The sequence below is a fragment of the Enhydra lutris genome, unplaced genomic scaffold (genome assembly GCF_002288905.1).
Source record: "Enhydra lutris kenyoni isolate GAN:26980312 unplaced genomic scaffold, ASM228890v2 scaffoldscaffold82, whole genome shotgun sequence".
Taxonomy (NCBI): Eukaryota; Metazoa; Chordata; class Mammalia; order Carnivora; family Mustelidae; genus Enhydra; species Enhydra lutris.
In genome coordinates, this window is record NW_019154166.1 from 4,397,005 (window position 1) to 4,424,990 (window position 27,986).

Sequence of the window (27,986 nt, forward strand, 5' to 3'; positions counted from 1 at the left end):
TGTAGGATCCCAGCTAGTCTCCCCGTTTCCATCTTTGTTGTCTGCAGTCTTTTTCTCAACACAGCAGCCAGAGTAATTTTTTAAAAATGTGTGTTAATATGTCTTCTCTACTTTAAACCCTCCAAAGCTTTGACATCTCTCTGTAAAGACTTAAAACTGTGGAAAGGCCCTCAGACCTTACGTGATTGGGCCCCTGGTTCCTCTCTTATGTTATAACTCTATCTTGCTCATTCTCCTCCAGCCCCTGACGTGTCAGCTTGCCCCCACCTCAGGGCCTGTGCATTTTCTGTTTTTCCCTCAGCCTGGAAGTATTCTGACCTCACATACTCACTTGGCTTATTCTGTTGGTTCCTGCAGGTCTCTGCTCAAATGTCTTTTTTTTTTTCTTTTAAGATTTTAATTATTTGAGAAATAGTGTGCCTGCATGTGCCTGAGTGGGACAGAGGGAGAGGGAGATGCAGACTCCCCACCGGAAGTCCAGCCCTGCTTCTTTATTTCCCACTAGCACTTATCATCTGACATGTTACATGTTTTCTTATTCGTTGGTTGCCTTTCTGCCCTTGCAGAATGTAAGTTCCCAGAGGGCAGGAACTCTCTTTGCTTACTGCTCTACCCACAGATCATAGAACATTGCCTGGCATAAAGTAGATGCTCAGTAACTACTTGTGGAGTGGATCAATGAAGGGGTCCTGTCTGGAGAAGGGGACTTAGGGAGTGTTTTCCTTAGTGATTTATATTTATAACAATCTAGAGAGATTTAATAAAATCAAGTCCAGCAAAAGATACTTGTATGTGTGTTTGTGTGTGTGTTGCGGGGGTGTGGTAGGGGTGGGAAAGGTGATGTTGGGTGGTGATGGAGGTACAAAATACCGAATGCTCTGCAAGGCCATATATAGTATTAAAAAACAGTTAGGTGAGAGCTGTATTTGAGAGTAAATAAGTTTGTAAATGAAAAAAAAAATGAGTATGAGTTTGCTCGAGTTTTTATTTACTCAACATTAAGAGAAAAATGAACACCACAAGTGGCCCAGAATAGCACATTTTGTGCATTTCTTCAGACTCTTGGCAGCATCAGGCAGATGTGTTCACTCTGCACTGATTTTCGTGTGGACCTCCCGGCTCTTCACCCGCAGCTTGTTGACCTGGGACTCGGCAATGTCAGCGCGTTCCTCGGCCTCCTCCAGCTCGTGCTGGAGCTTGCGGAATTTAGCAAGATTAGTGTTGGATTGTTCCTCCTGAGAGGAAAGATAAAATTGTGAGAATTAGACTTTGTGATTCTCACTGCACTTGTCACCAAATAGGATTATTTCCTCAACTCAGATATGTCCTTCTTATGGTCTGTCTGGCATATCTGACTTCAAATCTGGACAGAACTTGTCACTTCAGTTGTGTATTTTTTTTCGCTCTAAAGAATGAAAGAAGAAACACTTTTGAAGTGGAAGGACAGCCTTAGTGTGTCAAAGCCATGTGTACGTGAAATCTGTTTCTGCTGCACGGACTGGGTAGAAAGAAAGAAGAGAGCCATGTGCCCTGACAGAGTTTAGTAAGTAAATGCAAGGTCAGTTTTCAACTTTGAGACAACCTCACTTAGCAATTTTTTGTCATATATTTTGACTTTGGCATACAGAGAAAGGGAAAAAGTGGGAAAAATGGGTCTGAGAAGATGCATGCGTCTGTTGGTTTTACTTATTAGCACTTGAGCTCCTCTCTTCCTTCTTCCCTCTCCTAACTTCTTGTCTACTTCCAACCTACCACATTGTGTCTGGAAGAATGGAGAACATCAGGAATAGTGAGGCTGGAGAATCTTCCAGCATGTTCTTATTTGCTACAGTACATGTGGAGAGATGAGCCCCTGATGATACTGGTAGTGTCAGGAACGAATCAGCTGGGGTAAAGATTTATGTTTGGCTCTTGAGAACACTTGGTCTTGTACATTTCTAGAGGGAGAGGAATATTTATCATGGACTACATTTGTGATGATGTAGTCTTTGCCGCTATCAAGGTGGGTTATTTGGAACTTTGTTTTATTCCCCCAAATCTTACAAAATGCCCAATAATAAAAATATCTCCTCTTAAAGTCCTATTCTGTAATCAGGATTTGGGGATAAGTTCATGTTTATAATATCTCATACAATATGAGTGGTATATTAATTGAATTTAAATTCAAAACAAAACAAACAAAAAAATGAGTGGTATAGTCTTACTTTGCTTGTTTTCTCATTGACACATTCTCTTAATACACTTTCTACCCCAAAAGAAGTTTTCTTCCTCCCTCAAGGGCTTAAAGGTACTCACAGCCTCCTCAGCTTGTCTCTTGTATGATTTCACCTTCGTTTGTAATTTATCTACCAAGTCCTGCAGCCTGAGAACATTCTTGCGGTCTTCCTCAGTCTGGGGGTGTGGAAAAACAGTCTGCATTCAGTACAATGGAATGAGCCTCTCTCAGGCGATAAAGTAAACCACTTTGGTATGATGGTAGGTGGACCTCGGGTAAACTTGGTCAACCTTGAGCCTTCCTCTGTAGTATTAACAGTAGCTGTTCTTGCTAAAATGTCCACACTGTGCAGGCACTGTGATAGGGAATTCTGCACATCTTCTCTGATCCTCGCCTCCCTACTCTGAAGAGTACATGCGGTTACTCTCTTTTATAGGGAATGAAACTAAGGTTTAGAGTGTTAAGTAACCTACCCAAGTTCAGAAATTAAGAGGGGCTGAATTAGGACTAATACCCTGTTTATCTGGCTTTAAAACCTGTATCGTTTTCTCGATATACAGTTTTCTAAAGTCTTACATGATCCTCCTAGCTTAGAAAAGGGTCTGAGACAAGCATTTTTATCATTTGCCCCTTATGTTTATATATTGAGTTCAGGTGGATTTGTTTGTGAGCACCACATAAATAGTTAAACAGATTGTCAGTTTCCCTTTGGACAGGAAGTCTGGATGTTCTAGAAAGTTTTTCCCTTTACCTGGTAGGTGAGTTCCTTTACTCTTCTCTCGTGTTTCCGCAAACCTTTAACAGCCTCAGCATTACGTTTCTGCTCATTTTCAACCTCTCCTTCAAGCTCACGTACCTACAACCAAGAAAGATACGTATATAGCCAGTCTTAGGGGATATTAATTAGCTCACGACCTGCTGAAGATATTTTGGCTGAATGCCTTCAGCCTCAGAACAAAGTTGGGCTTTAATATATAGGGAGAGAGAAGAAGAGAGGGAGTGTCCTTTTCCCCTTCCCAGATTCAGAGAGATTGAGAGGCCCACCCTGGCCTCCAGTTTCTGGATCTGCTTCTTCCCACCCTTCAGGGCCAGCTGCTCAGCCTCGTCCAGACGGTGCTGCAGGTCCTTCACCGTCTGCTCCAGGTTCTTCTTCATGCGCTCCAGGTGGGCGCTGGTGTCCTGCTCCTTCTTCAGCTCCTCGGCCATCATGGCTGCCTATTTAGTAAGTGCATCAAGACAATAAGGAAACCTGGTAATGGCAGGCAACACACCTGTGTCAGTAAAACCAATACTTAGCTTGCTCACATCAGTGATGGCCTTCTTGGCCTTCTCTTCTGCATTGCGTGATTCTTGAATAACTTCTTCCACTTCACTCTGGAGATGTGAAACGTCATTTTCCAATTTCTTCTTGGTGTTGATCAGGCTGGTGTTCTGTTAAAAGTAGTCAATGGAAAGTTATAAGACTTGTTGTTTGTCAGTGTGGGATTTTACAGATGTCTTACTTGTTGGCTTGTGCAGGGGACCTGACAGCAACAGTTTACTCAACTTTAAATATTTGTTCAGTGCAAAATATTAATCATTTGAAAGATTGGAACAGCTCCCTCCCATTACCGCAGTGTCTATCTAATTTATGCATGAGGACTTTTGAGATTTAAGAATGCCTGTATTAATTAATTGCTCTTTCAATTATATTTCAATCAGACATTACTAGTGTTCTGTCCTCAAAAGGTTGGAAATAACGGAAAATAATTGATTTTTTTGTCAGTGCCTGGCATTGGGAGTTTTTCAGTTGAGAAAGGATCTATTCTCTGATAACTTTCATGATTTGCTCCCAGGGGGAAGACTGAATTAGTCTTAGGAAAACATTTTATTAAAATTTTAACCCAGTGCTTCTCAAAGGGAATCAGCACTGCCTCAGTGTGTATTTGGAAACATTTGGTGGTAGGTGTTTTTGCTTGTTAAAATGACCACCCGATGCTACTGCATTTAATGTCCAGGCAAATCAGCAATATCCTGCAGAACTCCCGTACAGTAAACACAAAAGTGCTAAATGCAGAAGGACTCCTGACGAGAAACACTATGTGGCACATTTTTGGATTCCGGAGTTAACAAATCATCTTTATTCAAGTTTATTCTAAATCATGGTTTTCAAGATCTAAGAGTCAAAACTCTAAAGATTTTTGAAATAAAACTCTCCTTTTAGAAATTAGAAAATCTTAAAAAAGACATATAGGAACACACACCAAAAAATCGCCTATCGTCCCACCATTCCAAGATAACTGCAGTTAATATTTTAGAGCATATCCCCCATCTTTTTTAATATACATATATTTATAAAAATGGAGCATTTTCCTGCTATAATTCTGATCCATCACTCAGCAGTACACCAGCATTTGTCTGATGTGGAGGTCTTACCTGGGTGTGCAGGAGCTGGACGCGCTCACTGGCATCCAAGAGCTCCTGTTCTGCGGTTTTCCTGCTCCTCTCTGTCTGCTCCAGAGTGGCCCGCAGCTCCTCGATCTCAGCCTGCAGCAGGTTGGCTCTGCGCTCCACCATGGTCAGCTGCTCCTTCAGGTCCTCCTGGCCCCGCAGGGCATCATCTAGGTGCAGCTGGGTGTCCTGTTAAGTTTAAAAAAAAAAAAAGGCTTAGACACTCTGAAGAGGATGAGAACATCCCAGGAGGTGAACTGGCAGAATGTACTGATGCCAAGAGCAGGAAGTGACAGGCCTGTCATTTGAGTGTGAAAATGGTGATGTCACCAACTTAGGTGAGTGAGAATGATCAGGAGACAGAGTCTCATTCTATTTATGCCATTAGCTGGTTATTTTTTCATGTGTATTTTTCATGTATTTTTTCATGTTTCATGTATTTTTCATGTATTTTTTCATGTTTCAATAACTAATGTCTGTCACTTAGAGAGTATTTTCCATATGCTCTCCCTAGTACTTGACATCTGTTATCTCATTTGATTCTCACAGGAACCCTATGAAGTGGGTAGTTTCATTCTTACTTTGTAGAAGCAGCAGCAGAGGTTCTGAGAGGTTAAATCATTGGCTTAAAATCAGGCAGCCGGTAAGTAACTCAACTAAGGCTCAGCCTCAGGCTTATTGGTACCAAAGTCTTGTACTCTCTCCCATCTCAAAGCTTATCTCTGGGCTTCTGTTTGTTCTTTTATATGGCATTTCTGTAAAAATATTCTGTGCATATTTAATTTAGCTGTCTCCATACTGTGAGCTGTATAATTTGTTAAAAGAAAAAAAAAATCTGGTTTTTTTAGCACAAGGATGTTTTGCTGAATGGAGGATAGGTCACTTCCCTGACTTAGCTGTTGATGTGGACCCGTTTACCTTCAGGATGCCTTGGGTGTTCCTGTAGTTCCTCAAATTCTCTGCAGCCATGCGATTTGCATGGTTCAGCTGGATTTCCATCTCATTGAGGTCTCCCTCCATCTTCTTCTTGATCCTGATGGCATCATTCCTGCTCCTGATCTCCGCATCCAGGGTGCTCTGCATCGACTCCACAACCCTGATGTGGTTTCTCTTCAGCTGGTCGATTTCCTCATCCTTCTCAGCAATTTTCCTGTCGACCTCAGACTTGACTTGGTTCAACTCCAGCTGGATGCGCAGGATCTTTCCCTCTTCATGTTCAAGAGATGCCTTAACAAAGTAGTGATCAATTGATAATGAAAAATAACTTAAATATTTGGAGTGTATTGCCTTGTGAGCCAAACTCTTACTAACATCAGTTTGTCTGATTTTACAAAGTACAACACAACAGTTCCAGGAACCTGCTAGGTAAATCATTTTTTTTTGTTGTTGTTTGTTCAGTCAGATTATATAGGGCAGCTCTGTAATAACAGTGCTTTGTAAGGTATTAAGTGCTGTGTAAGTATTATTCATGTTAGTACTAACAGAACTTACTTTTAAACTCATGTAGGAAAAATGAACCCTCAGTCTGTTTTATACATTAAAATGTTTGTAGAAATTCTCAATTTAAAAACATTTTTCTGATTACAGAATATATGTATTCACTGTAGAACATGGGGCAATATATAAAAAAAGGGGAAAACTTCCTATTGTGTGCCCTACCCAAAGATGACCATTTTAATATGGTACATATTTTTTAGTCTTTCTTCCTACTTATGCATATATTTTTACATGATGAAAATTATGGTGTATGTTCGCATGTGTCTTGGCTTTAAAATTATTGTCCACCATAAATACTTCCCCATATTAATTATATTTAGTGGCTGGATACAGTTGCATCATATGAATGTTCCATAGTTAGCTTCATCTTGTTCTGGGATTGGAAATCTTTGTGCTTAAAGATTTACCTCCATTTAAGAGAATTTTCCTGAGGTAGATTCTTATAGAATTGATGGGTCAGAGTATTACATTTTTAAGGCTTTTTCTGACTATTGCCAAATCATCCTTGATAAAGGCTGTACAAGTTCATATTCTCCCAAGTGCTGTAATAATGGATCCATCGCCCACTTTGAGTGTTTTCACCCATGTCTTTGATTTTCCCCCTTAGCAGAATAATATGTACCTCTGCTTCTTCTAAGGCAGCCTGAATGTCACATTTCTCTTGTTCCACTTGCTTCTTTATTTTCTCCAGTTCATGGATTTGCTTCCCTCCCTCAGCAATCTGCTCAGTGAGGTCAGAAATCTCCTCTGTGGGTGAACAGAAGGGGAGGAGTGGTCAGATTCATGCAACATTGCAAAGGTCTTGCCAGGGCTGTTGGAAGTACGGAAGTTCAAGAGCACTCACGCTGCAAGTTCTTATTCTCTCGCTTTAGGGTTTCCACGTGATCCAGGGATTCCTCATAGGCATTCTTGACCTTGAACAGCTCAGTGCTGAGCGCTCGGGCCTCCTTCTGGGAGGCCTCAAGTTCAGCCTGAGTTTCCTCGTACTTCTGTTTCCACTCCGCCAGGACCTGAAAAGCACCAAATTGTCAGCTTCTGCAAGGAGAAAGGGAGACCAAGTTTTAAACATCGATGAAGTTTAAGCAGGGCGGGCCACCTTGTCGAAGTTCCTCTGCTTCTTGTCCAGGGCGGCACAGGCTGCATTGGTTCTCTCCACATCCAGCATGAGATCCTCCACCTCATTCTGGAGCCGCTGCTTTGTCTTTTCTAGAGAAGCGCATTTGGCGTTCACAGCTTCTACGTGCTCCTCGGCTTCTTGCAGATGCTGGGCCAGCTTCTTCCTGAAACGTTAGCCAGGCAGTTAAGGAGAGTGGTCTGGAACAGGGGCAAGCGATAACATCATAGAAGCAGGCCTGCTTCTATAATGGCAGAGAACATATGGCTATCCACACTGTGGCAGCCAGAGCTGCTTTTTCGATCGGTCCTTCATGAAGCGGTCCGAAGTGGTGAGCCCCTGGGTTCAGCCCTTAGAAGCTGCTGCTGGTGCTCCATTGAACGTGTCTTACTACAGAAGTAATTCAGCATTTGCAGGACTTGTGATTGAGTCTGGTCGCAGAAAATGATTCTTCAGGACAATTTTATTGATTGATGTATATATCTCATCTCATTCCAAAAAGGATTTGAGGCTAACTAGATATTTTACTGGGCAGAAATGTACTGCGCATACTCATTTGCTTTCTGACTTTCCATTTCATTTTATGTACTTTTTCCTTAGAGAAAAATAGATAGTTTCTGTTAATATGTATTTGGAGTTCTCACCAGAGAGAGAAATTGATGGATAAATCAGGACAGTTTAAGCAAGGCAAGTTTTCTTTTTTCCTTTTGAATTGCCCACATTCTTCATTCCCCATTGAGTGCTAACTCTACATCCTAGTGGTATAGAAAAGCCTTTCACCCTGAAGCCCAAGAAGATCTACTTGAAGGCCTTCTGTAGTCTACACACAGACTAAGGGTTTATTTTATTTAGACCAACCCTGGACATCATGTACAGTTTGGTGGCCTCCAACATGGGTTTGAAGAGCTGTGTCTTCCTACTGCAATACTAAAGAAGGTGGGCTCTGGAATCAGGATATCTGGTTTTAATCATGTGCCCTTGGGTTAGTGGGTAACTCTCACAGCCAGTTTCCTCGTCTGTAACATAGGGGTAAAACATGATGTTGCTATGAAAACTAAATGAGCTAATGTGTATATATAGTAGTTGACACATAGTGTGCGCTCCGTACTTGAGACATAGTGTGCTATTACTGTTATGTTACCATCATCGACATTATCATCATTGTGTTCTGGGAATTGCTGAGTTGTGCAGCTAGAAACCATGTCATTTTCCTCCCCCAGTGTTCACAGCACGTACTTGGCCTCCTCCAGCTCCTCTGTGCGTTGGATGGCATCCGTCTCGTATTTGGTCCTCCACTGGGCCACCTCGCTGTTGGCCTTGGACAGAGCCCTCTGCAGCTCGGCCTTGCCCTCCTGCTCCTCCTCATACTGTTCCCGCAGCAGGTCGCAGTCGTGGCGGGAGGACTGCAGGGCATGGGCCAGGGCATTCTTGGCCTGCAGGAGGACTAGTTCAGTGACTTGAACGCATTTTTTCAGTGATACGTAATTTATATACCCAGACTAGAACCTAACGGGATGTGCTTTGATTTGCTCAGCCAAGATCTTTGGTAAAACTCACTTTAGTTTCTTCTTCCAGCTGACGTTTCAGCTCCTCGATCTGCTGCGTAGATGCTTGTTTGCTTCTTGAAAGCTGAGAGACTAAAGCATCTTTCTCATCTAATTGTCGGGAATATTCTCCTAAGAATAACAGACATAAATGAATTGGTTAACGGCATAAAACTAAGCTTAAGTGTTCATATAGGTGTATACCTGTACATTTATATATGTATATACGTCAAATATATATTTTATCTGCTTCTAAATATGCATATAGAGCTGGTTGGAACTGGAGGCAAAAAGCAGAAATGCCACAGAAGCGTCACAGGTAAACTATTCTGCCGATTCTCGCTTTGCATTCTTTCTTACTTGCTCAGCACATTGCACCAGATTGTTTATTTCCCTCTAAAGTGGGAGGGAGTATTGCTGTTTCTCCAGAACCTCTGGAATCACTTTTATCTAGTATATAGTTCCAGGGCCCAGGGGAAGGTCCGCACCTGCTTCAGTCTGCAGATGCGCTCTCTGAGCCGTCAGGTCATTGATCAGCCGCTGCTGCTCCTCTTCCTTGGTCTTAAGTTCACTCACCTGGTCTTCTAGAGTGCGACACATCTTTTCAAGGTTCCCCTATGGGATGTGGCAGTGAAAGATGAGTCACTGAATGCAGTAAAAAAAAGTTAAAACTTGAATAAAAATACTTTCAAGTATTTTTAGAGTGAATAAATTCAAGCATGAGTAGAAAGTTATGGTGCCAACTTGGATGGGACAGGCTAAGATTTCAGCATGGTGAGGGTAGAATGTCCCTGAAGTAGCCCTTGTTGGAGCCCATTCATTTTCTCCAACAATACTGACACTTGCTTAAAGTGGATTTTGAAATCGTCTTACTAGGTCATAAGGAAATGCTAACAGAAATGAAGTAGAATGGAATATATTAGAATAGGAAATATTAGATTAGTGCTATAAACTGCCAGCAAACAATGTTTAGTGACAGAACAATGAGTATTCTGTCAGGTTATTAATTACCATCAGTTAGAGATGGTTTGGGGTACCTTGGCTTTGGAAATGGCCTCTGTGTTACTGGCGAGGTCATCGATCTCCATCTTCATCTCGCTCTTCTCCTTCTCCAGCTTCTGCTTCACCCTCTGCAGGTTGTCAATCTGCTCCCCGAGCTCGGCCACGCTGTCCGCGTGCTTCTTCCTCAGGGTGGCCGCTGTGGCTTCGTGCTGCAGGGTGGCCTCCTCCAGGTCCCTGCGCATTTTCTGGAACTCAGCCTCGCGCTTCTTGTTCATCTCGACCTGGGCAGAAGTGGCCCCACCAGCTTCCTCCAGGCGCTCGCTGATCTCCTCCAGTTCCCGGGAGAGGTCAGAGCGCTGCTTCTCTGCTTTGGCCCGGGAGGCCCTCTCTGCCTCGATTTCCTCCTCCAGCTCCTCGATGCGGGCCTGGGGGTGACACATCAACATTAACATAAACTCATCTCAGTCTCAGGGTTTTTGGGGTTTTTGTGAGATCGTTCACCTGCAGCTCTTTGATCTTCTTCTGTAGTTGAACTTCTACTGCCTGTTCATCTTCAATTTTGCTTAGCAGATTGCTGATTTCAAATTCTTTCCTGTAGACAGAAGACCAAGACATATTACTACTCATGAATTCAAAGATGATATCACATGGAATTTTTTTCTGGAGTTCCTACTTTTTGAGTTTCTCATCAAGTTGCTGCTTGTCATTTTCTATATCCATTGTGGATTCTTGGGCCAATTTTAGGTCTCCCTCCAGTTTCCTCTTTGCTCTTTCTAGATCCATTCGAAGTTTCTTTTCTTGCTCTAGAGACCCTTCAAGCTAATGAGAAAGGAAAATATGTTAAACATTGAAAATGTTTTTTAAAGAAATCCTTTAGATGGATATCAAAAACACACTTACATCATCCACTTGCTGCTCTAGCTTAGCTTTAGCCTTGGTCAGGGTGTTGACTTTGTCCTCTTCTGCCTGCAGGTCATCCAGGGTCTGCTGGTGGGCCTCTTGGAGGGCTTTCTTCTCCTTGGTCAGCTTTGCGATGGTTTCGTCTAGACCTGCCATCTCTTCCGTGAGGTTTTTCACCTTAAAAAATTAAAAAGAGAAATGATAGCTGTGCTAAACCATGTTAGTAGGGTGGCAGAACGTCTGTATGGTAGAACAGAATATGACGCATACCTTGTTCTCTGTGGCGTGCTTCTCCTTTTCAACCTTGGCCAGGGTCAGCTCAAGGTCGTCAATGTCTTTCTTGAGCTCTGAACACTCATCCTCCAGTTTCCTCTTCTTGGCCGTCAGCTCAGCGTTGATCTCCTCCTCATCCTCTGCTCTCTCAGTCACCTCCTTGATCTTGGCCTCCAGCTGGATTTTGTTTTTGATCAGTTGTTCACACCTTTCCTCTGCATCAGCCAAGGCATCAGCTTCCTGTGGAGAGGTTCGTTAAGGTCATTAGAGAGCTTGTTACGGTTTTGAACTTGTTCTTTGCACAAAATAGTAGTGTTTGCTGACTTTTCGTGCCTTTTTCGGTATGAATATATATTAAACTTAATTGAACATTATTACATGGCCTGGAGAAATGGAGCTAATTAAAAGCAAGACTATAGACTTAGAAGCAAATTAATTTGAAAAATGACTGGATTGAAGTGTCTAGGAGAATGATAGGCCATGGGAATCCTGAAGTCTTGTTTCAGTATTGTCTCCATATGGATGAACATGGGCAAATTACTTCATTCCTTTATCTTTAGTTTTCTGATATGTAGCTGAGAGGGTGGGAATAAATGATCATTGGGAACATTTCAGGTGTGATATCAAAAGATTTTTTAAAAAGAATTTATTTATTTATTTATTTGTCAGAGCACACAAGCATGGGGAGTGGCAGGTAGAAGGAGAAGGAAGCTCGCCACCGAGAGGGAGCCTGATGTGGGATTTGATCTCAGGACTCTGGGATCATGACTTGAGCCAAAGGCAGACGCTTAACTGACAAAGCCACCCAGGTGCCCCCAAAGATTTTGACTTAGGTTGGTTAAATTTGGTTTTGCTCATTCCCTATTCAACTCAAGAAACTAGTTGTTTGGCTGAATTTAAAAAGGAAAAGAAAAAGAATTTAAATAAATTTATGCCTGTGAATACATTTCCATGAACTGTTTCTTGATACACTCACAACCTTCCTGATAGTCCACAGCAGTGCTGTAAATGTCCATAGTTTTCATTTGTACTTTAAGGATCACCTGTTAGTCTCAACATGAATTTTAGAATATACAAGAATGTGTAATTTTGAGGCATTACATAGCCCTGAACAGTTTTTATGAGTGACTGAGGAATTCCAATACAAATCAGCTCAGCCTTATTAGATTACTCTTGCCTGGGGAATTTCTTTAACTTCTCACTCAGTGTTTGTTTTGTTCATAGCTTATGTTTTTTAAATGCTTAAATGAATGACAATGGGGACTTCCCAGGGGTCCTTTGCTCTTATTTTTAATAGTGATGTATTTGGTAAGTGTTTATTCACTCACTGATGACAAGAACTGTGAAGAGACGCTAGGCTGAAGCAGCTGTTGGTTGCGTATTTTGGGAAAATGTAACCTTCATGTAAGTGAAGGTATCAGAAGGGAAAGTTGAAAATAGCTTTAAGATTTTAGGGAAACTATCCTTTTCACAGGTTTTTTTTTTCCCGACAGTGGTGGCTTTTAGACCATGCAAATGAGAGGTTGTGCTTGGCCAGAGTACTGGTCCAGTCTGTCCCCCACCCTGATTACAACTTCTTCCTGAGCTAGTAAACAGAAGCTTTAAGAGCTTGGGATGTCTGTCAGAGGAGGGCTCACAGAGGGAAATTGGCTCTACCTTATACTCTGGTTGCTCAGTTCATGTAACTGCAGGCAGATTTATTGAGCTAAATCTCAGGGGTTAGGGATGGAGAGAAATAAGAATAAGGGGCACCTGCACCCCAGTGTTTATAGCAACAATGTTCACAGTAGCCAAACAGGCAAGAGCTGAGATGTCCATTTGACAGATGAATGGATAAAGAAGATAAAGAAGATGTGGTTCGTATATACAATGGGATATTACTCAGCCATTAGAAAGGATGACATCTTACCATTGACACTGGTTGGAACTGAAGGGTATTATGCTGAGTGAAATAAGTTAGTCAGAGAAAGATTGTTACCATATGGTTTCACTCATATGTGGAATATAAAAAACAGCATAGAGTATCATAGGGGAAGGGAGGGAAAACTGAATGGGAAGAAATCAGAGAGGGAGACAAACCATGAGAGACTCTTATGTATAAAAAAACAAACTGATGGTTGCTGGAGGGGAGAGGAGTGGAGGAATGGGGTAACTGGGTGACGGGCCTTAAGGGGGGCACATAATGTGATGATGAGCACTGGTGTTGTATGCAACTGATGAACCAGAAGTTTCTGCTTCTGAAACTAATGAGGTACGGTATGTCGGCTACTTGAATTTAAAAAAAGAATAATGGCCTTTCTTTCATTTCAGTACAGTTTCAGACTTGCATCTGGAGAATAGGATGATCCTCGTAAGGCTGGGATGAAGCACGCCAGGCAGATGGGTAAGCTGTCTGACTGCAAGCTGGGTCCTTGCCCTTAAAAGCCTTCGTGGCTGCTAGATTTGTGATCTATTGAATGGTCTTTAGTCCTCCCTTTCCCATTTGTAGTGCGGAAGTCATTGTGCGTATCTTCTCATAGGCCTACTGAAAGGTAAGTGAAACACCTAAAAAAGTAACTTGAGATGTTTCTTTTCCAAGACAAGGCTGTTTGTAAATCTGAAGTAGGTGTGCCTTCCAGAAACGCTGCGGTAACATGTTGCATTCAGAATACAGAATACTCACGGACTGGACCTGGAGCTGCAGGTCATTTTTCTCTTTTAAGAGAGTGACCATTTTTTCCTCCAGTTCCTTCCTTTTGGCCTCTGACTTGGCGAGCTCGTCTTTGGTTTTCTGAAACTCTTCCTTCATGGTGGCCATCTCCTTCTCGGTCTCCGCGCTCTTGAGGAGTGGCTTGATCCTGAAGAAGAGCTTCATCCAGGGCCAGTGCTTGACGTTCATGAAGGCGCGGACGTTGTACTGGATGCAGAAAAGGGCTTCTCTGAAATGATGTAAAAATATCAGCGTCGATCAGGTCATCGGGGCCAGTGTTACTGTTGTCAGTTTTTATTTTACTCACAGGTTCCCCCTGTGGTGAGCCCCAGGTGTGAATGATGCAACAGATTTTGTGTATGTTCCATGCGGGCTTTATACAGACACAGACACACTCATCGTAGTGCCCAGTGTAACCAGTTTGCTAAAGTGTATGGCTCATATTGAATAGTTCTGTGTTCTCAAGACCCTTACCACACTAGCAAAGGAGCAGACCGTAGAGCGGGAATACTTCGCACATATGAGAAACACATACCAGTTTAAGATCCTTTGAGATATTGCAGTATTGGTGATTTGGGAGTGGACGTGGCATTTGTGAGTTGGTTGTGCTGCCAGGCTGTTGGCCTGCAGAGTGAGCTGTGAGATGACACCGGATGCTGGGATGCCCCGCCTGAGGAGTTTAGGATTTAGCACATCTTTCTTGAAGCCTTTCCTCTTATTTTGATTACCACTGAATTATCCACTCATAACTTTTGTTAGCTTTTTCAGATAATGTACTGGCTTTCCTCAGATTCTTTCAAATGCCTCATTCTTATTTCCTTAATTAGATTGTTAATATCTATAGGTGATTTAGCATGCATTGAGCACCCAAATTTGTTTTATCTAAGTACAATTTTTAAATAGTAATAAAAGATGTCCCTTCTGCAAACTGTAGCACCAGACTAGCAAGCTTTGCTGTATACCTCTTCAAGCTTATTAAAATGAAAATTCACTTTCTGTATAGGTCCAAATTATAAGAACCATGACTCTGAGAAGGCAAATACCATGACACAAACCACAATGTAGACACGTGGGAAGGACTTGGGAACATTTACAATACCAGTCCAAGTAAGCAGGGGAGGAGCAAAATGAACGCAAAGTGTGTGTGGTCAGGGTAGGAGGGGGCAGGGAGTGCATCGGTGCTGGATAGATAGAGCTGGATAAGTCTCGCTGGAGAAAGGACAGAGGCAAGTTCTGGATTGGTAAATAAGTAAATTAGGAGGAAGGGGAAGGGCTGGGGCAAACAGGAAAACAGGAGATAAGCAAATTACTCAGCCTGGCTGGAAAAGGCTGTGTGGTTGGGAATGACGGACGTCCTGGGGAATACAGAGGGCCTTGACAGCCACGCAAGGCAACTGGATTTGTCATGGGGGGCCGGGGGGCCACAGACTGAGATACGCATGTTGGAAACTGTGCTTATTAAACGTTATTCTGGCAGCTCTGTGTGAGGTAGATAGACAGGGAGAAGCTGGAGGGAGTCCAAGTGTGAGGGCCCAAGAGAAGGCGGATATGTCTTAGCAGTATGTTCTAATCGTGTGAAAAGCATGTATTTGCCACAAAATGAGAGTTAATAAATGAGAAAGGCTGGGTGATAGTCCCATAGGGACTTTACAATGCAGATAATCTGCACTGTTGTTACCTCCTTTGCAACATCTTCTGATACTCGACCCTCATTAGGAATCCCCTGCAGACGGCCTGAGTTCTTGTTATAATCTGGGCCAACTTTTCATCTCTCATTTCTTCCAGAAGACCCAGAAGTCCAGCTTTGAAGAAAACCTGGAAAAAAGGAGAATCCCGAATCTTCCCCATGGTACAGGAGACACAGAAATAGAAGAAGGGCATGGAGCAGGAAGGAATAAATGACAGATATACCTTGGTATGTCCAAATTTATACTGGGTGTGGTCAATATCAATAGAGGCAAGAAGTTTCTCCGAAGCCTTCTTGCTGTCGATGAACTGTCCTTCTGGAATAGCACTTGCATTTAAAACTTTGTATCTGTTCAGTCAAACAAAGGAAAGAATGATTAGCGAGGTATGATTATATGGGGCAACCAAATGACCCCAAAAATCTGAGAGAAAAAGTAAAAGAAAATCCAGCTGTCCTTCAGGTGCAGATAGTAACACAGTGTGATTTTTCTGTAGTTTAATGCATGCGTCCTTCCTATTTATAAAAAATATCACTTCTTCGAACTGTCATCCTGTCCTACTGCCAGAAGACTATATTACCTGACTTCTTAATTTTATAGCATTTACTAAGCAGGGCACATGAAATACGATGAACAGAGGACAGCAATTAAGATGATAGAATGTTCACAGCATTCAGTGAAATACAACAAAGAGACACTGGCCTTTGTTTAAAATCCCCATAAAGGATCCTGCTTGGGAACCCCTTCCTGCAGATGCGGATCCCTTCCAGCACCCCGTTACACCGCAGCTGGTGCAGGACAAGTTCATGCTCCATGGCCCCTGAGAGGAAGAGCACACATGCCTCATTTCATGGTCTAAAGCAAGCATCCTGGAGCTTGTTCAGGCAATGGGTGGGTCTTACCTGGAGTCTTGGTTTCGTTGGGGATGATGCAGCGTACAAAGTGGGGGTGAGTGCTCCTCAGATTGGTCATCAGCTTATTTAGATTTTCCTAGAAAGCCAGACAGAAGGGACTTGATGAGAAAGTTTGATTTCAGATTGCTTTTTTGTAATTATTTGGAGTGAACCTAGGCAGTCCCTTAACTGTGAGGTATAAGCCTCTGAGGCTTCAACTGCTCTGTGTTTTTAAGGTCTTCGGAGTTCTAGACTGCGAGTTAGTCACAAGGCCAAGTGCTGGGAAGAAATGCAGGTCTCCAGGGTATTCATTTATAACAGTTAGGATCTATTCTCTAAACAAACTGCAAATCCCATAGCCTTGATGCATAGGAATTGCTCTCGTCTGGGAATCAGAAGACAGAATCTGTGGTCTCATTCTGCTACTGATGAGCTGCTTGACTGTAAAATCCCACTTGTCTTTCTGGACCTTAATCTGAAAAGAGTTGAGATTACCTCTAAATCCTCTTTCATCTGTCTCAGTGCTAGTAATTTTCACAGTTGTAGTTGACACTGGGAACCTAAGCTAGCCCTTGTCCCACCTTTGCCGTTCCTTCCTTGAGGTTATTATTCTCCATGGAACCTGTGACTTCTTGTTTGTAAATTTTTTTTTTTTTTTGACGAGTCTAAAATCACGAGACTGTATAATCTTGCATGGGTGGTTCTTGGGTGCCTGGGAATGATCCACAGCCTGAAGCATCTAGGGGATGTTATTTCAAAAATAAAGTAATTGCTTATGACTGATGATGATGTCTTACTCAACTATAGAAAACTCACATGTGAATATTTCTCAATATTTCTTAGGTATAGTCTTTGAGAAGGCACAGTTGCTTTTTTCTTCTTTCATATCCCAGTTAACTATTAGGAAACAAAATAAGTACTGTGGGCTTCTCTTCTTGAAGGCATGTGCAAGGATAAGTTTATGAAGCAAGAGCCTACTTGGTGAGATAAGGCAAATTGGTAGTGCAAAAGAAAAAGAACTGGCCAGTCTTCCTGTTCTAGTCATGGGTTATAGTCTTCAGTTTTAAAAGGAATGAGATTTAGCTGTGCAGATTCTGACAAAGCAGCCGTGGTCCAGACATTTCACACATTTCCCTTTGGAAGAGTTAGTTGTTAAGCTATCTGACAAAATCACATTATTTGTAGTAAAATTATTTGTTATTTTAATCTTAAGAGATATTTTTTAGCTTAATCATCCAAATAAATCATTAGTCTTGGTTTTAGAGGATTTTCTGCCATTATAAAAAATTAAATCCACGTCAGAGGACAAAGATGTATATTGGGGGAAGGATGTGCTAAAGAGCATGTCTCTGGTTCATTGTCAAAGAACTCAGGAGTGTTCTCGAAGGGCAACATTAGTAGAATAAAGATAACAGCTTTCCTTGGGTATAGCTTTGAAGTTCAGCTATGCTTCTTTAAAAATCAGCCTGATTACATAATATGAAAGCTGCTAAGGCTGTTTGGGCATTACTGAACACATTAGATGATAGTAATGAAGAATAATGGGTAGAGCATCTGGCCCTGTAAGAGAAGTATTGCTTGGTTCTACCATGATAAGAGTGAGTATTTGAACATTCCACTCTCTCCTGATTTATTCTAAACCCTGTAATTATGATAATTTATAGAAACCGAATAGAGTTTTTGGGTGAAATTTGTACTTTACCCTGAAAAGGGCTGACACCGTCTGGAATGAAGAACCCTTCTTCTTAGCACCTTTCTTTGCGCCACTATCTGAGGTAGAAAGAACAACCTGTCAATTGGAGCAGAATCCTAGAGGCTGGAATGTTATATTGACATTTGGTGGGAATGGGCTTGATTTAGTTTAAGGGCACAGAAAGTACCTGCTTCAGCACTTGCATAGGTGGAAAAGAGACTGGCCAGAGTCTTCATCGCGGACTTCTGGTACAGCCCAACCACAGTGTCATTCAGAGGGTCCTTGTTCTTGTCAAGCCAGCCACCAATGTTGTAGTCCACAGTGCCGGCATAGTGGATCAGAGAGAAGTGGGCCTCGGCCTTGCCTTTAACAACCTTGGGCTTCTGGAAGTTGGCCGACTTGCCCAGGTGCTGGTCATACAACTTGTTCTTGAAGGAGGTGTCTGTGGCCTTGGGGAACATGCATTCCTCTTCCAGGATGGAGAAGATGCCCAGTGGCTGAATTCAGAAAGGTGGACATTAGTGTCAATGTATCTTTCCCAAAAGATGCAGACCTGGTGGCTGTATCAGATTGAATTATCAGAACTGCCAAATAAATAAATAAATATATGAAATAAACCAGGTCATAGCCCACAAAGAAATCCTTTTGTTATCATTGGAGTGGCTTTCCCACCATTCCTTGTCATATTCAATCCATAGCACACTTTCAGGTAAAAGAATAGCAGAATACAAACTCCAAATGTCAGTCAGTATAGCATGTACGGGCATTTTGTTAAAATGTTCTGTGTTATCACACTTTTTGCCTATTTAATGCATTAATCTACTGTCACTTTTATTTTGTTACGAAAGGGATTTACTGACTTAGAGTGATGTTTACTTTATATGCAGTAGTTGAATAATATAAATAATCCAAACCTTATTTAAGACATTTTCTGTATTTAATCCCTTTTGGATTATGGAAAACTATAAGCACTTAGACTTCTTGACTTCCAAACAGATTATCTTTCATAGAGGTTCTCGCTGAGTTATATGTGTACTAATTTTTACCTAGAAAAAATATTTATTTATGTTGCTGATGTCTTCGATTGTGATGGAGATAGATTCAGAGCTAGTGAGGTAGTTCTGCTGGTGGAGCTGATCATCTCAATTGAGTTTTCAGAGCTGCTTTAAAATCAGGTTTGAGTTGCTGTTAGGACAAAACTGGTTAGAACAGAATGAAACTAAACACGCTGATCCTCCTCCTCCTCCTCCTCCTCCTTCTTCTTCTTTTAAAGATTTTATCTATTTATTTGTCAGAGAGAGAGAGCAAGCACACGGGCAGGCAGAGGTAGAGGAAGAAGTGGGCTTTCAGCTGAGCAAGGAGCCCGATGTGGGGCTCGATCCCAGGACCCTAGGATCATGACCTGAGCTGAAGGCAGACGCTTAACCGCTGAGACACTCAGGTGTCTGCTGCCACTCTGATCCTTCATATGCAGAAGTTGAAAAGAGGAAGTTAGTTCTAAACAAAAATTCTGTTTGTTCTGATAGCCGTCTATGTAAGATCACCGTGATACTTTCTAGAATTGCTTCATACACTTGGGAAAGTTATCCTTGCACTCTGTCTTTCCTTTAGAAGTCAAACAGAGCAAGGTGCTGGGGTGGCTCAGTCAGTTAAGTGTCCAACTCTTGATTTCAGCTCAGGTTTTGATCTCAGGATTGTAAGTTCAAGCCCCGAGTTGGGCTGCATGTTGGGCATGGAGCCTACTTAACAAAACATGAAGAAAGTCAAACAGACCTTCTCGATGAGCTCGATGCAGGCAGCCAGGTCCATCCCGAAGTCGATGAAGGTCCACTCGATGCCCTCCTTCTTGTACTCCTCCTGCTCCAGCACGAACATGTGGTGGTTGAAGAACTGTTGCAGCTTCTCGTTGGTGAAGTTGATGCACAGCTGCTCCAGGCTGTTGAACTAAATAAAACAAAATTTTCAACATTAAATGGATTTTTTAGCAGTAAAATTCTGAAAAATTCTTTTATTGAAAAACTGAAAAATTCTTTTAGTGAAAAAAATATGGAATCCAGTAAAGAAATAAAATTTAAACTAATTGTTGTTCTTTCAGAGGTCCCAAGGGGAAAAAAATGATGATTTTTTTGACATGAGCCTTTATTGTGAATTCTGGGCATTATTTAAAGGCACAGGTGTCAATTATACAGCAAGACTTCTGGTAGAATCGACCTCTTCACAGCCTGTAAGCTTGCATAGCAAAAGCAGACCTTGAAAGTACAACCATGGTCCCATGAGATATGGTTTGGTTTTAAGGGTGAAGACAATTTATTGGAAAGACTCACTTCTTTTATCATCCCACTCTCCAATTCAGGATAAAGTTCTCATTTTCACTCTTGTCTGTCACAGAATAAGGAAAGCTTATGCTGCAACCTTTTAGTGGATGTACAAAGTGGAATAATAGGCAAGTTTTTCTCCTCTTCATCTCAAACGTCTAGACACTATTCCTCTTGCCGGGTCTGTCAAAGTAGGGACCTGATGACCTGAAGGAGTCTTTGTACTAATTTACACCCGCCTTTTACACATGCTACAGCGGATGCCCTGGAGGTGAAATAGTGCATGTCCGATGAGCCTGGGACAGGAGAGACTATGACCAGTGTGCTTCCTCCTCTACCAGAGATGCCCTGTCTACATGTCTGGGCTCTTGCCCTGGCTTTGCCTTAAAGGGCTGTGGGATCTGTAGCAAGGGTTTTCATTTCCCTGTGGCTCTTGTTTTTCCACATGTAATTCGTAGTAATATTCATTATCCTTTCATGGGTTGTTTGGAAGATTAAATGAGGGATCATTAAATGAGCATCTTAAAGTGCTTAGTGGAGTCCAGAAATACCCTCACTCCTCCACAAATGCCAGTGATGGTTGTCATTACGTTTCTGTTACTGCCTAGCTGTGTGGGAGGTCACTCCTATCCTGGGTGCTGATGGAGGAAGCAGTGTGGACACCATAAATATACAGGAATGCCTAGTGTATCAGAGCCCACAGTATTTTTCTCTCACTTTTTTGTTAATATGAAGACAACTCACATCAAAGATCTCAAAGCCGGCGATGTCCAAGACCCCGATGAAGTACTGCCTGGGCTGCTTGGTGTCCAGCTGCTGGTTGATGCGGGTGACCATCCACAGGAACATCTTCTCGTAGACGGCCTTGGCCAGAGCGCCCACGGCGTTGTACACCTTTGTGGACAGAGTAATGATTGTTGGCGCTACTGAAGGCATGTTGTGAAGGCCTGGGACGGGTATCATTCACTGAGGTCACACACTCACCTGCTGCACAGTCTGGCCTTTGGTGACGTACTCGTTGCCGACCTTGACCCTGGGGTAGCAGAGGGCTTTGAGCAGGTCAGCAGAGTTCAGGCTCTGGAGATAGGCTGCCTTGTCAGCAACTGCAGACACAAAATTCAAGAAACGTTTAATGGTGGATATCCCCTTTAACCCAATTTTCTATTTTTCTCCAACCCATTTTCTTCATTATTTAAATAAAAAGTTTTGAGTAATTCTGTAGAAAGTCAGATGAGGTTCCCTGTACATCAGAGCACATGCTTGCTAATAAATAGTCAGCTACATTGGTCTTTGGGGATTTATTGCAAGCAGCTTTTGAGAAATTCATCAACAGTTAACATATGTCCAGTGTATATGGCAACATTTTATGTAAGGCAAGAGCCATAGGGCCTGCTCTTAAGGCAGACACATTAGGTGTGGTAGGAGGCAAGAGATAAATACATCTTAATATTTGCTGTTAGGGAGAGGTAAAAGGACCAATATTTGGATCCTGATTTCAGTTTTGGTCCTCCCAGTTTAAATCCACTTTTTCAGTTTCATTATCTGAAGATGTGGGTATTAAATTTCACTATGTGCCCTCTTCGGAGTCTCTTTCTGAAATTCTGCCAAGGACTGTAATGTAAATGCCACAGGTCCAGTACCACAGAAACTGCTGACAAGTTTAGAGGAGGGAGAGATTGTATCAAGCTGGGGGAGGAGGGTTTCAGAAAGGCTTCAAGGAGCAGATAACTTTAGTTTCCTTGGTAGGTCCTTTATGTTCCACACATGGAACACATGATTTTTCTTTCTCAGTTCTTTGTTTATCTGACTGCCTAGAGTGCCTGCAGACAGCACACATGTGCACAGATGTCTAAGGATGTCCTTTGCCCCCTGCTCTGTCAGGCAGATCCTGTCTCCCTAGGCACTAGTGGGCCAACCAGTGCTGAAGTAGGCTAATATGCCAACTTGTCTCACGTACGTGGCCACCGTTGCCTTAGCAGAGCAGGAGCACTGTGCTGTCTCTTCCTTTCTCTCATGATCTGGCCCCAGTTGTGCTTTTTAGATATGTCTTTCTAAGTACCTGTTAGGGTTCATTTTCACTTATCTGGGCTGCTTAGAAATGATGAAGCTAGGACACATGAGGGAAGAAAGATGGGGAGGAAAGTGTGTGGTGTGTGTAAATATGTACATGCCCTCCAGAATTTTAGCTGTAACAAAGATGTGAGTTTAGAATAGACTTTTTTTCCTGCCGTAATCTTTAATTCAGACCCAGAAGAAGGTTCATCTGGTACCTTCAGTGCCATCCGGCTCGGCCTGCTCCTCACGCTGCTTCTGCTTGAACTTCATGTTCCCATAATGCATCACGGCACCCGTGAGCTTGTAGATGGAGACTTTCTCTTCAGGAGTGAAGCCCAGGATGTCAATGGCGCTCTGCCAGGAGAAATGACAGGACAAAGGTTAGGGCAGAAGACACTGACTTACTTTGGAGAATTTATACAGTATTGTAGAATAACCACACTTCCAGTGGACTCTTCCTGCACTTAATGAAATTTTTTTCAGAGAGAGAGAGAGTGTGTGTGTGTGTGTGACTTACATCTGTGGCCATCAGCTCTTCTTGGTCATCAATGCTGGGGACTGTGATCTCCCCTTGACTGACGAAGGCATAGTCATATGGGTTGGTGGTGATCAGGAGCATTTCTGGGTATGTATGGTTGAGGGTATACATTTTACATTAGAAATTGTTAATGGAACTATTAAAGTTTATCTGTGAATTTAAGTTCTTCCTTACCAATCAGATCTGGCTTCTTATTGGAAGTGATCTGATAAAAAATATGATAGCTTCTTTCTGCCTTCAGCTGGAAAGTAACCCTAGACTTTTCTAGAAGATCTGGAAATAGAAATATATATTAAATTAGAAAAGAAAACAATACAACTGAAATATATATTTTTTAGAAGGGGGGAGAAGGAGAGAGGGAGGGAAGGGAGAGAGGGAGGGGGAGGGGCAGAGGGAGAGGGAGTGAGAGAATCTTAAGCAGGCCCCTCACTCAGTGCAGAGCCTGGTGCAGGGCTTCTTGATCTTATGACCCTGAGATCATGACGTGAGCCAAAATCAAGAGTTAGATGCTCAACTGACTGAGACACCCCAGTGCCCCAGTGCTGCTGAAATACCAGATGAACCTCAGTGTCTTTGCTAAAACTGGGGGAATTATGTTAGACTTTGTTGAGATTTCTGCCTGATGATTGATCCTCTTGGTGCTGCATATAAGAATTCCAAATACATATGGCAACTGTGCAAGTTTCTCACCATCTAAGAGTAGAGACAAAAGCCTGTCTGCTCCAGTAAAAATAAATTTTTAATATGGGGGACCTGTGACCTCTGGATTATAAACGATATGTAATATCTCCTCCTTCCTCATGTCACCTGAGACTTTGTGGTGAGTGATTACTTAGAAGTATCTGCCAAAGCTCAGATGAAGAGAAGTACTGTAAGCCTATAGGTGACTTGCAGGAATCCAGATGTAGTCCTAGTGTTTGTCCTGGAAGGAATATCAGAGTTGCTTCTGTGGCAGGAATTTCAGAATGTGCTCCAGAACCATCAGTCTGCACTGAGGTTGACAGAGCACACAGCGGGTTTATGGATAAGTCCGGCATTTGCTCATGGGCAACACTGGCAGCAGGCTTGGCACATGCCAAGTGTTCTGAATATCCTGCATATGAAATCACTCATTTCTCTTTGGATTTTTAGTCGTCCTGTTACTCACATGTTTCAATATCTGCAGAAGCCAGCTTCCCTGTAGTACCAAAGTGGATTCGAATGAATTTACCCTTGAAAAGAGAAAGATTCGTATGGAAAAGTTGAAGCACACAGAAGGATGCAATTGAAATGATAATTCGGATATGCCTTCTCTGGCATGGAAGGGCTGAGAAGATCCCTCTGTGACCAGGAGACTTACAAAGCGAGAGGAGTTGTCATTCCTCACGGTCTTGGCGTTGCCAAAGGCCTCCAGTAGGGGGTTGGCACTGATGATTTGATCTTCAAGGGTCCCCTGCAAAGGCAAGAACGGTCCTTACTTCTGGGGCTCCAGACTATCCAAGAACCCTGAGAGTCTAGAGTCTGGCCGCAGACCCACCTGCATTTTGCCAGAGGTAGGTTCCTCCTTCTTCTTCTCCCCAGTGACTGCAATTGTTGCAAAGTACTGGATGACACGCTTGGTGTTCACAGTCTTCCCCGCACCAGATTCTCCGCTGTCCAACAGAGACCAGAGAAGAGATCAGAACTATTACAGCTCACGTTGTCTATATCTAAGACAATCAAAACCAGAGAAGGGAAGAATCACGTACGTGATCAGGATGGACTGGTTCTCACGATCTGTGAAAGAGAAATCAAGACCATCAGTTAAAAAAGAAAAAAAAAAAACATTGAATATAAGGATTAATGAGTCAGTTTAGATCAAATACAGCTTGTTTTTTTAACATTTTGAAGATGTCACCTCTGATTTTGGTTTTATGGTTAGTCCCCAAAGAGCACTTGGTTCTTGGAGTAAAATTTGTGACAATGACAGGCAGGCTCTTATCTGTTTCCTTTTATATCTTATTAATTTTTAAAGACTTCGTGATGATCAATTTCAAACACATACAAGTAGAGACAGTAACATAGGGAGCCCCCCTGTTCCCGTCATACAGCTATGACAATTATCATCATTTGGCCGATTTTATATCCTCTAGACTCCCATTGTCCCTGGATTATTTTAAAGAAAATCTCAGGCATCCCATGATTTCCTCGATCAGTACTTCAGTAAGAATTACAGAATTTTGAACTCACGAGGGATCTTAGAAATTACCAAGGCCAACTCTTATTTAACAAACAGATAAAGAAGAGGAAACCTACAGAGGAATCAGTGACTTTTTGAATAATAATTATGTAGCTCACTAAGGTCAAAGATATTCAAGTCTTTTGACTTCAACTTTATATATTTTTCTGCTACTTGCCCTCCTCCCAGCTCTTGACATGACTAATTTGAGTGCTGGTAACACTAAATAGGGAAGGGATCTGGAATTGTAAACGTGTTCATTTAGTCTTACGTTCCTTTTAATTTCATGTACATTTCTAAATAATAAAAACAGACATTTTCACTAGTTACATGACTGATGTTTTGGATTTATACCAATTATCTGATATGTTAAATCTCCAATTCTGTTTGAATGAATTCTCAAACCTAAAAATCTATCATTGAAATAGATACAAATCTGGTTGTTATTTCGATGTGGATGTAGACTTCAGAGAACTTATTCAGAGTAGTAAAAGGAGATTTTAGAACATACTCAAATGGGTTTTTTTCCAATAGCTGAAAAATTATGAAAGATCCTATCACATCTCATGGGAGCACTGATAAGAAAACAAAGTTCTAGTCTCTTTTGGCAAAGTTAAAATAAGATGAACCAGGTCAGAGGCCACAGTTTAGCATGGTTTTACATGCAGATCACATTTGCAAGCCGTAAGTGATCTTGAACTTGGAGCAGCCCCAGCGTTGGGGAGTGGAGACCTTGGTGTAGGGGTGGTGGTGTACAGAGCCGAGTGAGTGCAGCTGCTGAGTATTACAGCCTCTGAAACAAGCCAGCCCGTGGATCATTTCTGGAAGGTAGCTAGCTTCTGCTGACGATGAAAGAACAGTTTCCTGGCATGAAATCCTTATGGAATTGCTGGCCAATTTATAATGGAAGATTCCTATTTTATTCCTTTCTCTTCTCTCTTCTCCTTTAACACACAGCTTAAAAACAAGTGCAGCAAAACAAACCAAGCCCAGAAAAGAACCAAACCCTCTCAGTTTCCCAAACCCTATGGAACAACAGGAAACTCCGGAATTTGGAGTGTTTCCAAAGGCAGTACATTTGGTGTGTGAAGATAAAAGGTTTTGATGCTATACTTGGGCCTGTAATGTCTATCAGATCTGTTTGTTTATGCTTTGAGAAGACAGGAATAACAGATTTTGATACGATTTCAAAAATATTTTCAGAGGAAGAGGTATTTTTGTTTTCTTCTGTTCTAACAGGAAAATGCTTCAGAATCATTGGGAGGAAAGTGGTAGATCTTTCTACCCCAAAGGCTCACACTATTTGCTGTGTCGTTTAACCATGGAGGTAAGAATTCACAAAACTTTCCAGCTGTAGCTGGTAACCGTTTTCCTTGATTGCTGTGGATGTGCTTATTTTAAAATAACGGATTTGAACTTTCTCCTGTCGAAATCAGAAATTAAAACCTATGGGAAAGTGGCAGATGGCGTTTACAGAGGTCTGCTGATTGTTTCCGCCTGGCTCCCGCTTACTGGATGGGTTAGCTGGGCAGGTCAGTGAGCTCGGCCAGCTGCCCTTTCCTCTCTCTGAAATGCGGATGACACTAGCTCTGGGAGTTCCGTGAACATGGTGAAGCCCCATGTGGCTGCGATGTATTATTATAATCAAGGGCTAGACAGAGTCTGTGTGTTAAAGGTTCTCTTTCCATGTATCTGGACATAAATAGCTGCGTCACCCACTCACCGGTCAGCATGAACTGGTAGGCGTTGTCCGAGATGGAGAAGATGTGGGGCGGGGCCTCCTGGCGCTTCTTGCCTCGGTAGGCGGCCACCACCTCGGGGTTGTACACTGGCAGCCACTTGTAGGGGTTCACGGTGACGCAGAAGAGGCCCGAGTAGGTCTGAGAAAACCAGAAAATGTGACATGTGGATCTTGTCTTTACCCAGAGAGATAGACAGAATAGAGATATGCTGAAGGGCACTCACGTAGATCATCCAGGCTGCGTAACGCTCTTTGAGGTTGTACAGCACTCCAGGCTCGTGCAGGTGGGTCATCATGGCCATGTCCTCGATCTTGTCGTATTTCGGAGGGTTCATGGGGAAGACTTGGTCCTCCCTGACGGTTAGAGTCTGGCAAGTAAAGTGAAAGACCCCTTTGTATTAATGGTGGGATACAGAGTTGGTTTGTCTGTTTGCTTTGCTTATAAAACTATAATTACTGACGTCTTTCATTTATTTAGTATTCTTTAAATAAAGGGATGAAAGTATATTTGTTTGAGAGTCTGATGCTAAGAAAATCTGTCTCCTATGATGAACTAGGATACTGTCTTTTTTAAAAGATGGTTTTTCTTCCCACATCCAATCTAGGGGGAAGGAATGGGGAAACTAATACATTATTTAGCTCAGGAAATAACAATACTTTGCTGACAGGAGAAGCTGGCTTCTGTTTCTAAACCTCCAAACTTGGGGTTTGGAGTGGGAAGTGGGGAGTTCAGGGATATGGTGGCGGCTGACTTCAGTGTGTCAAAGTCCTGTGGATAGGTGGGAAGGGGGGACCCGAGGTGACTGCTGGGAACCTCCTTAGCCATCTAAATCAGGCATCCATAACGGATCAGGAGGGTGTCTGTGGTGGCAGGAGGCTGAGGTTCCCAGTAAGGAGAGCTTCACCTTGAATGAGGAGATGCAGGAAGACAGCTGGGAGTGTTTTCTCCCGGTGTGTTTACTTACTGCCCCACCTTCTGTCTTCACAGTTACTTTCCCTCCTTCCTTGCTCTGTATGGTGCTCTTCACGTAGGAGGCCTTGGGCTCTGCGACAAACACCGATGTTTTAGCATCGAAGGGTTTGTTTTGGGCCTCGATGCGCTCCTTTTCCGATTTTCGGAGGAAGGGAGCAGCTTCGCCAAAAACCGCCATCTCAGCATCCGAGCTCGCGCTCATGGCTGTGGTTTATTTAGCAGAGGATTCTGT

The 27,986-nt window shown here is 42.5% G+C and overlaps 1 protein-coding gene across 4 annotated transcripts; it reads right to left on the reverse strand.

The window, feature by feature from the left end:
• Positions 1–971: 971 nt before the first annotated feature.
• Positions 972–27,956, reverse strand: LOC111161156 (myosin-8). Of its 4 annotated transcripts, none has more exons than XM_022524688.1 (38): positions 27,747–27,956; positions 27,006–27,149; positions 26,764–26,920; positions 24,571–24,598; positions 24,360–24,474; positions 24,183–24,275; positions 23,991–24,054; positions 23,018–23,116; positions 22,823–22,926; positions 22,521–22,659; positions 21,235–21,353; positions 20,995–21,144; positions 19,709–19,879; positions 18,128–18,432; positions 17,945–18,020; positions 16,252–16,339; positions 16,052–16,169; positions 15,576–15,699; positions 15,343–15,479; positions 13,638–13,893; positions 10,973–11,215; positions 10,703–10,879; positions 10,476–10,621; positions 10,304–10,394; positions 9,838–10,227; positions 9,289–9,415; positions 8,814–8,932; positions 8,493–8,689; positions 7,239–7,422; positions 6,987–7,152; positions 6,765–6,889; positions 5,564–5,872; positions 4,631–4,834; positions 3,521–3,646; positions 3,260–3,430; positions 2,967–3,071; positions 2,296–2,391; positions 972–1,235 (listed from the first exon to the last, which is right to left on the reverse strand). In XM_022524688.1, exons 1-38 carry the CDS (start codon positions 27,954–27,956, stop codon positions 1,086–1,088), a joined length of 5,823 nt encoding a protein of 1,940 aa, XP_022380396.1. In that variant the 3' UTR covers positions 972–1,085. The 4 variants fall into 4 exon arrangements, with proteins under 4 accessions (XP_022380396.1, XP_022380394.1, XP_022380393.1 ...); XM_022524686.1 differs by having other exon boundaries at positions 17,945–18,031; positions 18,127–18,432; XM_022524685.1 differs by having other exon boundaries at positions 17,945–18,012; positions 18,123–18,432.
• Between the last annotated feature and the right edge of the window lie 30 nt (positions 27,957–27,986).